This window comes from Pseudoliparis swirei, chromosome 17 (assembly GCF_029220125.1).
Source record: "Pseudoliparis swirei isolate HS2019 ecotype Mariana Trench chromosome 17, NWPU_hadal_v1, whole genome shotgun sequence".
Lineage (NCBI taxonomy): Eukaryota > Metazoa > Chordata > Actinopteri > Perciformes > Liparidae > Pseudoliparis > Pseudoliparis swirei.
Genome location: NC_079404.1, coordinates 3,640,754 through 3,658,921, shown reverse-complemented (window position 1 = coordinate 3,658,921; position 18,168 = coordinate 3,640,754). Strand labels below are relative to the sequence as shown.

The following is an 18,168-nucleotide window of genomic DNA, read 5'->3' as shown; positions in this document are numbered from 1 at the left end:
CCCTGACCTTTGACCTCACATCGGATGAGGAAAAAGTCCCCCCAAAAAATTTAAAAAAATCTTTCCCAAGGAAAAAAGGCAAGAAACCTTCAGGAGAGCAACAGAGGATGGACAGAAGAACAGATGGATGGCGTTACAGAGTTACATAAACACATTCAATGAAGATGACAAAAGCAGGCATGGACCACGATGCAGATTTCCAAATCCATGTAACATCAGGAGGAAGGGGGGAGGGGCATCCGCAGCGCAGCATCTCTAGGGGCGGGACCAGGGGAAACTGATGCAGCCCTTACTATAAGACTATCAAGAGGAGAGTCTTCATCACTCTGAGATGACTGTCTCCAGGACTGAAGGTGGAAGCTGGTTCCATAAAAGAGGAGGAGCTTGATAACTGACGCCTACTTTTTAGAACTCTAAAGACCTTTTGAATAATCAATAATAATGGTAAAAGTGTGTGTGTGTGTGTGTGCGTGTCTCTTCCCAATAAAGAGCAGTCGGAACCAATAATGTTTGGCTCCTTTAAAGTAAAAGATATTTGAACAATTCAGGTTTTTCTTGCTAAAAATGCTCAGACCTATCCTGGTCCCCAACTCAGTAGTCATGTCAGTATTCAGTTGGGAATAACTAGGTACTTTCAAAGCATGCATCACGGGTAAAAAACATTCTTTGTCGCATACATGACATTCAAATAGCATTTTAAACAGAGCATATTCATTCAATTAAGCATCGTAACAAATGCCAGTTTCAACATATTGCGTTTAGTGTTTCCTTTGGCTCAGTTGTAAGTGAAGAAAATAGCTGGCACGTTTGTATGAGTGTGTATGTGTGTGCACTGCCTAGGAAGTAGTTTTTGCAAAGGCTCAGGAACAAATGTCTCTTGGAAGGTGTACCTAATAGAGTGACCACCAATTGGAAGGTGCTGGGGCCAGACTGCCAAAGCTGAAGATCTCTCCGAGTGAAAGGCCTCCCAGACCAGTTTGAAAGTGATACGACTTGTGCGAAGCAGAACAGTGGGCTTCTTTCTGGAAGACGACGTATCCGTGGAAGTTTGAAGAAGCTCCAAATCTCCCAGTGTTTCAACTCGAGTAAACAGAGGACACTGGAGATGAGCAGGAAGTCAGTGGTCACTAAAGAGCAGCGTTGCTGGCCAAAGGCCATGCTGCAATACACTCAGGCTTTTGTGGACAGTCAGTTATGAATATGGAGTATTATCGAGGAAATGAAGGCGGGAGGGAGAGAGAGAGAGAGAGGGGGTACATGTGAAAGGGAATTAAAGTCTAATCCTCACTTTGTATCGTCTCGTCTTTTTGTCTTGTTTATCTATTCTCTGTTTCCAACTTTGATCTTTTCCCTTTTCTGATCGTCTCATTCTCCCTCAACCAACCAACCCTCCCCCCTCTTAATTGTTTGCATCCTTCTCGTTCACATGAACATTCCTTTCAGTCTTTTTATCGACGGCTCATCTGAGAGCAAAATGGCATCAGACTAACTTTTGTCTCTGCTGACCGGGCAGCTGGCTTCTCTCAGATGCTCTGATCGCGCGCTATGTTAATGAAGTATCGATACTAAAAATATGCAAAATCATATATATATTTTATATTACCGATAAACCGTGCAACATTACAGCAGTAGATGTTGCGGGCGGACATTCAAGCTAACCCTAAACCCCCAATGAAGACGCTATAGACATTTTACCGCTGATTGGTAAAGACTCGATCACATCAAAGATGTCTTATTGCATACTCATCCTGCTATTTGTAAATTACACTACCGTTCAAAAGTTTGGGATCACCCAGACAATTTCGTGTTTTCCATGAAAACTCACACTTTTATTTATCAAATGAGTTGCAAAATGTAAAGAAAATATAGTCAAGACATTGACAAGGTTAGAAATAATGATTTGTATTTGAAGTATTAATTTTTTTCTTCAAACTTTGCTTTCGTCAAAGAATGCTCCTTTTGCAGCAATGACAGCATTGCAGACCTTTGGCATTCTAGCTGTTAATTTGTTGAGGTAATCTGTTGAAATGTCACCCCACGCTTCCTGAAGCACCTCCACAAGTTGGATTGGCTTGATGGGCACTTCTTGCGGACCATACGGTCAAGCTGCTCCCACAACAGCTCAATGGGGTTGAGATCTGGTGACTGGCCACTCCATTACAGACAGCAAGCTGCCTGCTTCTTCCCTCAATAGTTCTTCACAATGTGGAGGTGTGCTTTGGGTCATTGTCCTGTTGGAGGAGGAAATTGGATCCAATCAAGCGCTTCCCACAGGGTATGGCATGGCGTTGCAAAATGGAGTGATAGCCTTCCTTATTTAAAATCCCTTTTACCTGGTACAAATCTCCCACTTTACCAGCACCAAAGCAGCCCCAGACCATCACATGACCTCCACCATGCTTAACAGATGGTGTCAGCCACTCTTCCAGCATCTTTTCACCTGTTCTGCGTCTCACAAATGTTCTTCTGTGTGATCCAAACACCTCAAACTTGGATTCATCTGTCCATAACACCTTTTTCCAATCTTCCTCTAGCCAATGCCTGTGTTCTTTTGCCCAGACCAATCTTTTCTTTTCATTGGCCAGTCTCAGATATGGCTTTTTCTTTGCCACTCTGCCTAGAAGGCCAGCATCCCGGAGTCGCCTCTTCACTGTCGACGTTGACACTGGCGTTTTGCGGGTACCATTTAAAGAAGCTGCCAGTTGAGGACCTGTGAGGCGTCTATTTCTCAAACTAGAGACTCTAATGTACTTGTCTTCTTGCTGAGTTGTGCACCGGGGCCTCCCACTTCTCTTTCTGCTCTGGTTAGAGCCCGTTTGTGCTGTTCTCTGAAGGGAGTAGTACACACCGCTGGAGGACATTTTCAGTTTCTTTGCAATTTCTCGCATGGAATAGCCTTCACAGGGCTCCAGACTGCGACCAAATGGTCGCATTTTGCGCCTAAAATTAGACACAGTGCGAGTAAATTTGTCATCAACTCGCGCATGCTTGACCAGTAAATTAGCAGATTTCTTTTTTTTGTTATTAAATATTTTTGTTGTTTACAAACTTGTTCTACACTTCAGCCCACTATAGTTAGCGGTAATGCCTGAATGACTGGTTTGCTAACCGACATTAACTCCAGAAGAAGAAGAAAGGAGACGAAAACCGAAGAAGAAGGCAGGCCTGTGTGTGTGTGTGGGGGGGGCTAATGTGTGAAAAGAGGCGCACCGCAGCGGAGACGCAACGAGGGCGAGGGCCGCAGAGTGAGAGGTCAGAGGGGATCCTCACCACCGAGCGGCGTCCCGTCCCCGAGTTGAATCTCTGGGTCAACTCAGCCGACTCTCACATGTCTGAGCCCTTATAGACTGATGTTCACGGTAAACACATTCGATCTGGGCCTTGAGGGTTTTGATAACGTTAGCGGAAGGATTTAAGTGACAACATCCGGTTTTGCAAAGTTAGCGGAAAGAACCACGTGAAACAACATCCGTTTATCAAAATAAGATGTCGACAAATCATACACTAACATATAAAAGTAAACAATGAACTGATGTTGTATCTTTATAGATAGTTTCTGAGATTTAGCTTAAATTATGCTAACATTAAAAATGTTTACTGTACCAAGGAAGAGTTTATAAAAAATTAGTCAGTCTTTTGTATGTTAAGAAAAGTCCTGTATATAGATTTCCCCAAGAGTTCCAGGAAATGAATGATGCAGATGTGTTCCATACATATCTGAAATCCCCTACAATAGCAATCAAACAATTTTAATGTATCAATTAGGAAATTTTTCAAAGTAAAAGTTCTAAATGTTTAAAGAAATCGGTAATTTCTTTAATGTTTGAGTTGCTTTATATATGTATTTCCTCATAGTCCTAGGCAATAATGCTACACAATAAATAGAATGCTTCAATCAACACCGTGAACCAGTGAGTCTGATTTTCCCAGCTGCTCCTGAACGCATCATCTCACTCTTCCGGTAAGCTCTGGTTGCCAGCTCAACAGCGAGCATGACTTCTTCTTCTCTCCCTCCCTCTTGCTCAGTGTGTCTCATGTATAGTTATCCCCCTGCCTCCCTTAATGATAACGATACATGCAACAAGTGTAGTTTATTTGCTAGGTTGGAGGCAGGTCTAAGTGGGTTAGATGCACGGCTCCGCGCTATCGAAGCTCAGACAGCTATGCTAGTTAGCCCGCCCTCTCCCGTAGTCGGCGCGGAGCTACAGTCAGCTGTTAGCTGTGCCCCGGCGGTAACCGTGCAGCCGGATGGTTGGGTAACTGTTCGCAGGAGTCGTAAGTCTACACAGAAGCCCGCTGTGCACCAACCACTTCACGTTTGAACCAGTTTTCCCTGCTCAGCGACACACCGCTGAGGAACACACCCTGGTTATCGGAGCTCTATAGTCAGGAACGTGAAAATAGCGGCCGCGGACCAGAGTCGTGTGCCTCCCGGGGCCAGAGCGGGCGACGTGAGTCTTGTTTGAAGCTGCTGGCTAAGGATAAGCGGAGATACAGTCAGATTGTAATACCGCGGTGGTAATGGCGCCGAGCCCGTCGGTCGGAAGTCACTCAAATTAATGTGGAATCGGTGTGTGCTTATGCCAAGTCGTTGTCGGACACCGTAAGTATCTCTGGCTCTCTCCCACATCTGCATACAGACGAATTGTATAGCTGAATGTCGTCTTTCAACCGCTGGCTGGCGTAGTGGTGCCCAGCGAATAATGTGGGCTACGTAGACAACTGGAAGACTTTCTGGGAAAACCTGATCTGATGAGGAGGCGGCATTGATCCCACGTTGGACGGGGCGCGTCTCATTTCTGCGAATATGACCAAGTTGATCACCGGACTTAATCTATGACAACCCAGGGTTCAGATCAGGAACCGGGAGCAGAGTTGTAGTTTAACACCCTTCTCTGCTCTTCCATTCGAGCAGTTGACCACCCTTGACTTTAGAGTAGAGACTGTGTCTGTCCCACGGCCACTTCAATTAAATAAATCAAAAGTAAGCAGAAGAGGAGTCGTACACAATAACCTTATACAAGTTAACACCATTATTTCAGCAGTGCAACAAAATAGGTCTATTAAATGTGGTCTCCTAAATATTCGATCTCTGTCATCTAAAGCTGTGTTACTGAATGATTTAATATCAGATAATCACATTGATTTATGTTGCCTAACTGAAACCTGGCTGAGCCATGAAGAATATGTCTGCCTGAATGAATCGACTCCTCCAAGTCATACTAATACTCACATTCCTCGAGGCACCGGTCGAGGAGGTGGAGTAGCAGCCATCTTTGAATCGAGCCTATTAATTAATCCTCAACCAAAATTACACTACACCTCATTTGAAAGCCTTGTTCTTAGTCTTTCACATCCAACCTGGAAAACACTACAGCCAATTCGATTTGTGATTCTGTACCGCCACCAGGTCCATATTCAGAGTTTATATCTGAATTCTCAGAATTTATATCAAGTTTGGTTCTTAAAACCGATAAAGTTATTATTGTTGGAGATTTTAATATCCATGTGGATGTTCATAATCATTGCCTTAGTGCTGCATTCATCTCCTTGTTGGACTCGATTGGCTTCTGTCAGAGTACAGAAACCCACTCACAGCTTTGGCCACACGCTTGATCTTGTTCTTACTTATGGCGTTGACATTGAGCATTTGAACGTCTTCCCACAGAATCCTCTTCTGTCAGACCACAACCTCATAACTTTTGAATTTATACTACGGAGTGTACTCCGTTAGTCAAAGTTTCTACACTAGATGTCTAACTGATAGTGCTGTAGCTAAATTTAAAGCGATTCCTTCTGTATTTGATTCGATACCACGTCTCAATATAACAGAGGACTCCTGGTCTAACTTTAGTCCGTCCCAGATTGATCATCTTGTTGACAGTGCCATAGGCTCTCTGAGAATGACACTGGACTCGATAGCCCTCTGAAGAAGAAGACAGTGAGGAAGAGGAGGTTTGCTCCTGGTATAACCCTCAGACCCGCAAACTGAAGCAAGCGTCACGAAAGCTTGAGCATATGGCGTTCAACTAATCTCGAAGAATCCCGCTTAGTTTGGCGAGATAGTCTTAAAACATATAAGAAGGCCCTCTGTAATGCCAGAGCAGCCTATTACTCATCAATAATAGAAAAAAATAAAAACAACCCCAGGTTTCTCTTCAGCACTGTAGCCAGGCTGACAGAGAGTCACAGCTCTGTGGAGCCGAGCATTCCTATAAACCTTAGTGGTAATGACTTTATGAACTTCTTTAATGAAAAGATTTTAACTATTAGGGACAAGATTAATAATCTCTTGCCCATAACCAGTGCCAATCTGTCCTCAAGTGGAATGGCCTTGGAAACCGCTGTATGCCCTGGTGTATATTTGGAGGATTTTCTCCTATCAACCGTGACCAATTATTTTCAACGGTTTCTACTTGAACACGTCTACCTGTCTCTTGGACCCCATCCCGCGAGGCTGCTTAAAGACGTTTTGCCTTTAATTGGCGGCTCTCTATTAGATATTATCAATGTGTCTCTGCTAACAGGCCACGTACCACACTCCTTCAAGGTGGCTGTTATTAAACCTCTCCTGAAGAAGCCCACTCTGGATCCAGAGGTATTGGCTAACTACAGACCGATCTCTAACCTCCCTTCCTCTCCAAGATCCTTGAGAAAGTGGTCGCAAATCAGTTGTGCGACTTTCTACATCATAATAGTTTATTTGAGAAATTTCAATCAGGATTTAGAAAACACCACAGCACCGAGACGGCACTGGTGAAAATTACAAATGACCTCTTAATGGCAGCAGATAAAGGACTCCTCTCTGTCCTGGTCTTGTTAGACCTTAGTGCTGCATTCGACACCATTGACCATGACATCCTGTTACAGAGACTGGAGCAGTCGATTGGCATTTCAGGCACGGCACAATTTGGTTTAAATCCTATTTATCAGATCGATCTCAGTTTGTATTTGTAAACGATGACGCCTCGATAACCACCAACGTTAATCACGGAGTTCCACAAGGTTCTGTGCTTGGACCAATTTTATTTACCTTATACATGCTTCCTTTGGGCAATATTATCAGGAAACACTCCATAAACTTTCATTGTTATGCAGATGACACTCAACTATATTTATCGATAAAACCAGGAGAGCAACCAACTCTGTAAAATTCAAGCATGTCTTAAAGACATAAAAACATGGATGACCTGCAACTTCTTGATGTTAAACTCAGACAAAACCGAAGTAATTTTAATCGGCCCTGAGCACCTCAGAGATCAATTATCTGGTGATGTGGATTCTGTAGACGGCATTGCCCTGGCATCCAACACCACTGTAAAGAATCTTGGCGTTATCTTTGATCGGGACTTGTCCTTTAACTCCCACGTAAAGCAAATCTCAAGGACTGCATTCTTTCATCTACGTAATATTTCAAAAATCAGGCACATCTTGTCTCAAAAGATGCAGAAAAATTGGTTCATTCGTTACTTGAGACTGGATTACTGCAACTCCTTATTAGCAGGCTGCTCTAATAAATCTCTTAGGTCCCTCCAGTTGATCCAGAATGCTGCAGCTCGTGTTCTCACTAAAACTAAGAAAAGAGATCACATCACTCCTGCACTAGCTGCTCTGCACTGGCTCCCAGTAAAATCAAGAATCACTTTTAAAATTCTTCTCTTAACCTACAAAGCCTTGATTGGTGATGCTCCATCATATCTTAAGGAGCTTGTCGTACCATATTGCCCCACTAGAGAGCTACGCTCACTAAATGCGGGACTACTTGTAGTTCCTAGAGTCTTAAAAAGTAGAATGGGAGCCAGAGCCTTTAGTTATCAAGCTCCTCTTTTATGGAACCAGCTTCCAATTTCAGTCCGGGAGGCAGACACAGTCACCTCGTTTAAGAGTAGACTTAAGACCTTCCTCTTTGACAGAGCTTATAGTTAGGGCTGAATCAGGTTTGCCCTGGTCCAGCCCTTGATATGCTGCTATAGGCTTATAGCTGCCGGGGGACGTTTTAGGATGCACTGAGTACCTATCTCCTCTTTTTTTCTCCTTAAGGATGAATTTTCATCTCTCAATCACACGTTACTAACTCTGCTTTCTCCCGGAAGTCCTTTTGACTTTCGTCTCATGGGGTCATCGGACCCTATGAGACGGCATAAATCTATCTGCCTGATGGATCGTCTGGGTCGTAAATTCCTGCTCATGACTACGCCACTGTCCTGTTGAGACTCCGCCCACTCCTCCTCCCCACCGCCATCTGCCTGATGGATCGTGGAGGTCTCCATCGTGGAATATGCCTACTATGAACTATTCATACACTCTGTCATATTCATTGAATGTATTTTAACTCTAAATCTGTCCTTCTGTACACATTACATCTATTGCATCTGTCCATCCTAGGAGAGGGATCCTCCTCTGTTGCTCTCCTGCAGGTTTCTTCCTTTTTTTCCCCCTGAAGGGTTATTTGGGAGTTTTTCCTGGTCCGATGTGAGGTTTTGGGGCAGGGATGTCTATGTGTACAGATTGTAAAGCACTCCGAGACAAATTTGTAATTTGTGAAATTGGGCTATACAAATAAACTGAATTGAATTGAATTGAATTGATTGGTATTATCGGATCGGCAGATACTGATTTCAGTGATCGGTGATCGGCACCAAAAACCTGATCGGTGCATCTCTAGAAACCAACAAATGTTTTGATTGGCCACATCGAAGTGCAACATGCACATGCTCAAGGTATGTTTTCTCTTCAAATATGTTTAAACTCAATACAGTAACTTCTGAAGAGTTCTCTGTTGTGAATGTTTTGCAGTTCATGAAGGCAAACAGGCATAAGATTGTATATTGTCAAATTATTTATCAGTAATACAGTAAATGATGGGAAAACTTTGCAAGTCGATTTATAGTGTGTCAGGGTTTTCCTGCAGAGAAAATTTGGCGCGCCTAAGTCGTTTTCCCGAGCGCCTATGACAAATCCCGAGCGCCTAAGGCAAAAAAAAGTCTGCGTTGAAAAAACAAAAAATAACTGTGTTCATCAGGTTCATGTCAGCGAATATGTTCTCAATAGTATGTTTCAAGGAGGTGTGCTCACCTGTGTGCGCATATCACGGCAGAGCGGCCAGCTGTTGATCACGCACTCAATAGCTCGACTGCATGAATAGAAGGTGTGGGCTTGCAAGCGCTAAAAATTGTTTGGGACCACCCAAGACCCATTTTGACCCAGGAAAAAGTGCGCCCCTAAATTTTCTGCTTGCGCCCCTAACATTTTAAGTTAGGAGCGACTGTGCTCCTAGTTAAAAAAGTTAGTCTGGAGCCCTGCTTCATTTCTAAGAACAAGAATAGACTGGCGAGTTTCACAGGAAACTTCTTTTTTTCTGGCCATTTTGAGTCTTATCGAACCCACAAATGTGATGCTCCAGATAATCAACTAGCTCAAAGGAAGGCCAGTTTTATAGCTTCTCTCATCAGCAAAACAGTTTTCAGCTGTGCTAACATAATTGCACAAGGGTTTTCAAGGGGTTTCTAATCATCCATTAGTCTTCTAAGGCGATTAGCAAACACAATGTACCATTAGAACACTGGAGTGATAGTTGCTGGAAATGGGCCTCTATACACCTATGGAGATATTTCATTAGAAACCAGATGTTTCCACCTAGAATAGTCATTTACCACATTAACAATGTAGAGAGTGTATTTCTGATTGATTTAATGTTATCTTCATTGAAAAAAACAATGCTTTTCTTTGAAAAATAAGGACATTTCTTAGTGATCCCAGACTTTTGAACGGTAGTGTACATGTATGTATGTTTGTTCACACATACCTGGCCAATAATGCTGATTCTGATCAACGTTTCTCCTCGTCTCTCCCCCCCCCCCCCCCCCAGAAAAATCGAAAGGTAATGTTTTGATCGCCGTGTATTTATTTATTTGTGTGCGTGTTACTCGCATAACTAAAAAATTATTAAACCGAATCGCATGACATTTGGTGGTATGATTGGTTATTATCCGGGGACCATTTGATTAGATTTTGGGATCGATCGGGTCAAAGGTCAAGGTCATGAAAAGGACAAAATCTTCTTTTTACCATAGCACGGTCAATTTCTATCCAATTGGCATGCAACTAATGCCAAAATGTTCATAATTCAATGCCCAATCTTGTGACATGTGAAGGTATGCGCTTTACCGAGTGCCCATTCTAGTTTCTCATATATTCATATTCAGGGACAAAATTGTGTTGCGAAAATTCGCAACTCGCTTGAACTTACTCCCCCTGACTATTTGTGGTTTATCTCCGTGGAAACAGTTATCATTTCCGCCATCCACCTTTAAGAAATCACCACCGTTTCTGCTTCTTACGTCCCACAAACGTCAGAACGTGTAACGCCTTCGTATCGAATTTTTACCTTCCCTCTATTCGCCTCAATTTGTGTCATTCGCGTCTGTGAATTGACATTGCATGGGATCTAATGAGCGCAGCATTAGGGCTGTCTCAGGTTCACCTGGTCCCGCCCCTAGAGATGCTGCTATAGGCTTATCGGCTGCTGGGGGACGTTTAAGGACACACTGAGCACCTCTCTCCTCTTTTACGTCTCTTCATTGCACATTTTTAAATCTACTTGTTCCCTATTGACTCTACTTCCTCCCCGGAGTCGTTGCGCCTTCTCACCTCATCGGGGCCATTGGACCTGGCCGTGTCTGAAGCTGGTCCTGGGTTCTGACCCCTTGTCCCTGCTTCCTGCATCCAACCTCTGGCCCTGCCTCCTTCTTTGTGCCTCCTGCCTCCGTGGCCCTGATGATGCCCCTCCTCACTTCTTTCTGTTTCATGAATTGTGGAGGTCTAGATCGAATTATTCCTAATTACCTTCGCATTGAAAATGCAGAAGGTAATGTTTTGATCGCCGTGTATTTATTTATTTATTTGTATGAGTGTTACTCGCATAACTAAAAAAGAATTAAACCGAATCGCATGAAATTTGGTGGGATGATTGGTTATTATCCGGGGACCATTTGAGTCGATTTTGGGATCGATCGGGTCAAAGGTCAAGGTCATGGAAAGGTCAAAATCTTCTTTTTACCATAGCACGGTCAATTTGTATCCAATTGGCATGCAACTAATGCCAAAATGTTCATAATTCAATGCCCAATCTTGTGATTTGCAAAGGTATGCGCTCTACCGAGTGCCCATTCTAGTTTTTCTATGTTCTTCTATTTTCTTCCTCTGTGAAAGTTTTTTTTTCTGCCTTTCCAGCCTTCTTATCTTCTTAATCACACTCTAGTGATCAGATAATGTGTGAGTGTGTGTGTGCATGCATACCAAAGTGTGTGTGGAAACCTACACGCGTGTCATGCAGATTACACAAGCAAGGTGACACCACCTTCACTCAGGAGGAGTCGTGCAAGCACACGCGGTTCGTCTTTGTGTACGTGCATCCTGTTATGGTGAGACAATGAGAAAAGGAAGCACAGTGAGCTGACACAGTGTGGCTGACAGTGATAGCCCCACATATACATGTCAGCACATCCTTCCACTGAAACCCCAAAACAGCTCCCTTTTCTCGCTATTCTGTTGGCTCAGAACATTTTTTACCGTTAGTACGTACGGCCCGAGCCCACAGGAAGAGCCTTTTGAGGTCAATTGCATACAGAGATTAAATGGTGGACGGAAAACTTATTTTTCATAGATCTAGATTGCGTAAGAGACGTCTGTAAATCAGCCCATTCAACCAACTCCCCAATATAAGCAGTGGCCGTTCTCGTAACTGGCCCAGGGATGTCTACAGGTGGCCACTAGGGGTGGTTTTGTAAAAAGAAAATAAATAGAAATATAAACTTTTATTGATCGCATTGGGGGAAACTTCTCTGCATTGGATCCATCTTAGTTATGAAGGAGCAGTGTGCTGCAGTGAAGCAGCCGGGAAGCAACTGGGGGTTCAGTGCCTTGCTCAAGGACACTTCAAAATGCAACTAATGGGGAGAGCGGGGATCGAATCGGGGACCTTGAGGTTACGGGATGACCACTCACCCCGTGAGCTACCCAAATATATGTGCCTAAATGATGCCGATTCTTCACCGAACTCACTTAAAAAGTGTGGAAACATACTTGAAATGTGGCATCTAGTTGGATAGTTAGACAACGTCTATTTGATTAAATGGATTTGTGAGATGACGCAAACACCCAACTGGACAATACACACACTGTGTCTATAAAACTGTCAAACGTATACTACCAAGGTGCAAGGGAATTAATATCACAACCGATCAATGGAACACATCATTTTACATGAGGGAATCTGTCGGGAAAGTGCACAATATCCTAATTAATTACCTAAAAGCAGAACAATAAAGAGAATGTGTGTGTGTGTGTGTGTGTGGGACCTTGTGATTACGGGACGACCACTCTCCCCCATGAGATACAGCCGACCGGTGCGTGTACACAAAGCGGACGTTTTGTTTTTCAATGCATTAATATTCTACTCATATTTGGCCAAAATGTAAATCAAGAGGCTACATGCACTTGCAATAATAAAAAAAAAAGTGTTTTAAATCTTAACTTGTGAAACGTTGAATGAGGGTTTGAAACATCAGCTGCAGAGAAGCAATGACAGCAGTGGAAATGTTAACCGATGAGCTGTTGGCGTAGAAAATTGGATGGAAGAAGAAGACGTCAGTTAACGTTTACTTTTTTTTTTAGTCATCTAATTCTATCTCTCGATCTTATTCCGAAGGTTTGTTGACAGGAAGTTCGGGTTTCACGTTGTCTCTCTCTCTCTCTACAAAGTCTGTGACAGTTTATCTTCTTCAGCTTTTAAGAATAGAATATTAACACAATGTACACACTGACACGGCGTTGATAATTTAATTTAAATTAAATCAAATCAACACAGCATTTATAAAATCACTTAAAAATACAACTTCCTTCCTCGCAGTGCTTCCCCCTCTCTATCTGTAACGCTGGCCTCCGACCAGAAGCTGAGCGGCTCCAGAGTGATGTCCTCATATTTTCTCTGACGCAGTGAGAAAGAAAATGCATTCGCCAACTCGCTGACTTTTAAACAGGCAACCCACAAGAGTCACGTGACCTGCACTGGTGACACTTTTACCTGCAACGTTTGGTGTATTTTTACTTCTTCCTGTGTACAGCATACAACGAAACGAAAAAAAGACTTCTCCCTCTGCCAAGGAAGTTATAGTTTCGCTATAATTATTAATAAAAGGCACAACTAAATAGCTTTTACAGCACAAAGTGACACGGTATAGTTCCCTATGATGTCTGCTGATTGGTTGCAGAGTGAACAAACCTTATTTAATGCAATTTGAAAAGTCTATTTACATTTTTTTAAATATATATATATATATATATATATTTTTAAATAGACTTTATAGATATAGATATATAAAGTATATTTAAATTTGTTTTAATATATATATATATTATATATATATATATATTTATATATATATATAATGGGATATGAAAAAGAATGCAGGAATATTCACCCTGAATTTTGAAGGCCGCATTTTAATTTTAATGAGACAACCTGGTGCACTTTGAGAGAAAAATGAAGAAGCTCCTCCTCCCCCTCCTCTCTCTCCTCCCCCTCCTCTCTCTCCTCTCTCTCCTCCAGCTCCGTCTCCCTCTCCTCTGTTTTCTGCCTCTTCGCCGCCCTTCCGTACTCACCCTCCTCGTAATAAATACGACGTAATAAAATGATACGACCGGCATAAAGTGCAAAAATACAACTCCTAGCTTCTCCTCCTCTAGTCTCTCCTCCTAGCTTCTCCCCCTCTCGTCTCTCCTCCTAGCTTCTCCTCCTCTAGTCTCTCCTCCTAGCTTCTCCTCCTCTAGTCTCTCCTCCTAGCTTCTCCTCCTCCTCTCTCCTCCTAGCTTCTCCTCCTCTCGTCTCTCCTCCTAGCTTCTCCCCCTCTAGTCTCTCCTCCTAGCTTCTCCTCCTCTAGTCTCTCCTCCTAGCTTCTCCTCCTCTAGTCTCTCCTCCTAGCTTCTCCTCCTCTAGTCTCCTCCTAACTTCTCCTCCTCTAGTCTCTCCTCCTAGCTTCTCCTCCTCTAGTCTCTCCTCCTAGCTCCTCCTCCTCTAGTCTCCTCCTAGCTTCTCCTCCTCTAGTCTCCTCCTAGCTTCTCCTCCTCTATTCTCTCCTCCTAGCTTCTCCCCCTCTAGTCTCTCCTCCTAGCTTCTCCTCCTCTAGTCTCTCCTCCTAGCTTCTCCTCCTCTAGTCTCTCCTCCTAGCTTCTCCTCCTCTAGTCTCTCCTCCTAGCTTCTCCTCCTCTAGTCTCTCCTCCTAGCTTCTCCTCCTCTAGTCTCTCCTCCTAGCTTCTCCTCCTCTAGTCTCTCCTCCTAGCTTCTCCTCCTCTAGTCTCTCCTCCTAGCTTCTCCTCCTCTAGTCTCTCCTCCTAGCTTCTCCTCCTCTAGTCTCTCCTCCTAGCTTCTCCCCCTCTAGTCTCTCCTCCTAGCTTCTCCTCCTCTAGTCTCCTCCTAGCTTCTCCTCCTCCTCTCTCCTCCTAGCTTCTCCTCCTCTAGTCTCTCCTCCTAGCTTCTCCCCTTCTAGTCTCTCCTCCTAGCTTCTCCTCCTCTAGTCTCCTCCTAGCTTCTCCTCCTCCCGTCTCTGTATATCTCACTCAGAATACACATATTTGATTGGCTGAGTGGGATCACGTGATGTGCTTTACAACACTTGTAATTGGTCAGTGTGTTTCCTGGACCGCTGAACGTGGGCCGTAAAAGCTGGAAAAGCTCAGTCAGCATTTAACAATTCTCAATTATTGATCGGTTATAGGTCCAGCAGAGTCTGGGTCCGGATCTGATCGCGGTCCGCCTGTTAGTGGCACCTGCTCTCCATAAAGGAGCATGCTGTGGATTTCTCACGGTACCCACACATACAGTCCTGTCCTTTCAGTTCACCAGTGGTGAACATTATGAGAGCCTGGTGCGGACAGATGGTGAGGAACACTCATCTATCTAAGTATCTGTACTTCTGTTGCATTTCTGACAGAGAAGACGTGTTTGTTGTTGTGTCATTACGGCTTTCATCCATCATCTGGACCCACTTGTCTTATTCGGGCTGGAGCCGATCCCAGACGACCTTTGGCGAGAGTCTCAGGCCCTCGAGAGTCAAACATGAAGCTAACCTGCATGTGTCTGCACCAGGAGGCAACCTCTACTGACCAGCAGGGGGCGACCCCTCTGGTTGTATAGAAGTGGCTCAGGTTCACCTGGTCCCGCCCCTAGAGATGCTGCTATAGGCTGATAGGCTGCTGGGGGACGTTTTAGGATACACTGAGCTCCTATCTCCTCTTCTCTCTCCTTTACATCTCTTCATTACACATTACTAACTCTACTTCTTCCCCAGAGTCTTTGTGCCTTCTCGCCTCATCGGGTCCTTTGGACCTGGCTGTGTCTGAAGGTCCTGGGTCCTGACCCCTTGCCTGCATCCAGCCCCTGGCCTGGACCTGGCCTCCTTCTTTGTGCCTCATGCCTCAAAGGCCTGGCCTCATTGGTCCGGCCTCTTTTGCGATGCCTCCTGCCTCCTCCGTGGCCCTTCTAATGCCCCCTCTCTCTATTTCCTTCTGTTTCATGGCTTGTGGAGATCTGGATCGTGGTCCATGCCTACTACTCATTATTCATAATTGCTGTCCTATTTATTGAATTCAATTCAGTTTATTTTGTATAGCCCATTCTCACAAATTTGCCTCAGAGGGCTTCACAATCTGTACACATACGACACCCCTGACCTTTGACCTCACATCGGATCAGGAAACTCCCAAACAACCCTTTCACAGGGAAAAGAGGGAAGAAACCTTCAGGAGAGCAACAGAGGAGGATCCCTCTCCAGGATGGACAGGTGCATGTTATGTAAATCTGTAACGCTGTTCATCTGGTCACATGACATCTATTCTTCTCTCCATCCTGGAGAGGGATCCTCCTCTGTTGCTCTCCTGAAGGTTTCTTCCCTTTTTCCCTTGCGAAAGGTTTTTGTAAAGCACTGATAAATAAATGTATTTGTGAGGATCACATTGTTTCAGATGGTTAAACTGTGAATGGATTTGATGTAGTTATTGAATACAAATCAAACCTAAAGTAACATGAATTAGTAAAACCAATATCCATATTTAATGGACCTCCGGCCACTTTGTGTTTGAAAAGTTGAGCCCTGAGGTCAAAAAAGGTTAAGAACCCCTAGTCCATGGTATGGGCCGATTCAACCTTTTTTTACGAGCTTAAATTATAATATAATATTCAAAGTTGACATGCATAGCCCAAACAATATATCAGATAAAAGTGTGTACATGTTGAACTGTTTTTAATGTGTTGTACGGCAACCTTGAGTGCCTTGAAAGGCGCCTTATAAAATAAATGTATTATTATTATTATGATTACATAATACCATTAATAATATCAGAGTAACTGCAAAGGTATTTTTGACAATACATAAACCCTGAGCAGCACTGTGAGGAACCGAAGCTCGACTATGGAAGTATAATTGATTTAATGTCGAAGGAAAGCAGTAAAGTGTATTCTCCATGGCCAACAGCTCCTAATGTCCACGGCTCAGTGTCCACACGGTGTCCTCGCGCGACTGACGTGTGAATGCGCGCGCAGCCACGTGGAGAAGCCGCTGAAGTCACCTAGTGGTGTTGCAGCTGGATGCTCTCTCACTGACACAATGACAGCGTCCGCGTGCACGCGCGCTCGCGCACGCGGACGCATGCGATGCCGCGCTGCAAGGGGGCCAATGTGTTTGATCCCGTGTGTCGCTCTCCTTACCTTCCCCGCTTCTCCGTATTGGCTCGCGCTCCGACGGGCCCGGTTGTCCCCCGCTGACTCCACGTTACCGGGCAGCGAGCCGGAGTCCGAGTCCTCTCCCTCCTCCAGCTCCTCCTCCCCCTCCTCTCTCTCCTCTCTCTCCTCCGCCTCCGTCTCCTCTGTTTTCTGCCTCTTCGCCGCCCTTCCGTACTCCCCCTCCTCGCGCTGGCCAGCTCCTTCTGCCGTCGACATGCTCGCGCGCTGCGCGTGGACCTGTTGGATAGAGCGGGTCTGGAGCGGGTCTGGAGCGGGTCAAACGGACACCTCCATGTCAGCAGTTAACCCCGGATAGCGTGTCCCCGTGAAGCAGCCTCCGCGTCCCCGAGTCCGTGTCTCTACGTGCCCGCGTCGGTCTCTATCACTCGCCAGCACCAGTGATTTTTTTTTTGTCCTTCTCTCCTGTGTGTGTGGAGGTGTGAGTGGACCGGACACGTCCCGCCCCTCGATGCTCCCTGATTGGCCTATCGGGCCCTGCGCCTCGGAAGACGAGGCGTGCGATTGGCCGGGGGCGCCGATGCGTCAACAGCCCTCCGCGCTCTCTGCAGAGGAGTGCGCAAAGAAGGAGCGGGGAGAGAGGAATGGTGGGCTGGATGGAAGCAGAGAGGGGACTGACTCAAAATTGCAGAGCGTAGAAAGAAAAAAAAAGAGAGAGAGAGAGGGAACAAGTGGATATTTGCTGCATCATTTACCGAGCTGCCGAGGGGCCTCACTGAAGACGCTGCACCGCGCTGAAGGCCCTCCCGATCTCGTCCTGGAGGCTGCGCTGTCTCCATCAAAGGTCAAGCCCAGTTAGCGAGCGTCAGCGTGGGCCACGGCGCTGCGTGGTGGCTGACGCACATCCATCTCTCAACATGTGTGTGTGTGGTGGGGGGGGGGGGGGGGGGGTGATATGATGATTTATGCTCCTTTCTAAGAGCGCTTTCATGACGTGGGAAAACGTGTCCTCATGCAACATGTCCTGATAAAGCGTGTCCTCATTCAACGTGTATCACTTAATTGATTAAATAAATAAAAAATAGCAGTTCTTCGACAATAGGCCTACGGTCAAAATGCTGGATCCTAAAATTCCCCAAATCTAATGCATGCACACACACACACACACATTGGTCCAAAATACACATAAACAGGATCTGTGGCGAGATGTCAGAGTAATATATCAAACTTTATTTTTTAAACGTCATGCCCCAGTTTGTTACAGCCAATTTAGAAAAGATGCTCAACTACTGTTAACGTTCTCCTCCGCAAATTACTATGAGCACGTGTATAGTTGTAATGGTACAGACTTCAATATCGTGTCTGATTATTGTCTGAGGAAAGTATTTACAAGCAGTACAACTCGTGCATGTTCAGGGGTCATGCAGAAGCTT

The 18,168-nt window shown here is 44.8% G+C and overlaps 1 protein-coding gene across 1 annotated transcript in view; it reads right to left on the bottom strand.

Moving 5' to 3' along the window:
• Positions 1 to 17,337, bottom strand: part of LOC130207201 (heterogeneous nuclear ribonucleoprotein L-like) — a 46,077-nt gene extending 28,740 nt beyond the window's left edge. The window contains exon 1 of the mRNA XM_056435689.1: positions 16,763 to 17,337. Within this exon, the coding sequence (XP_056291664.1) occupies positions 16,763 to 16,993 (231 nt within the window). The 5' untranslated portion in view covers positions 16,994 to 17,337. The remainder of the gene's footprint in view (positions 1 to 16,762) is intronic.
• Positions 17,338 to 18,168: the final 831 nt, after the last annotated feature.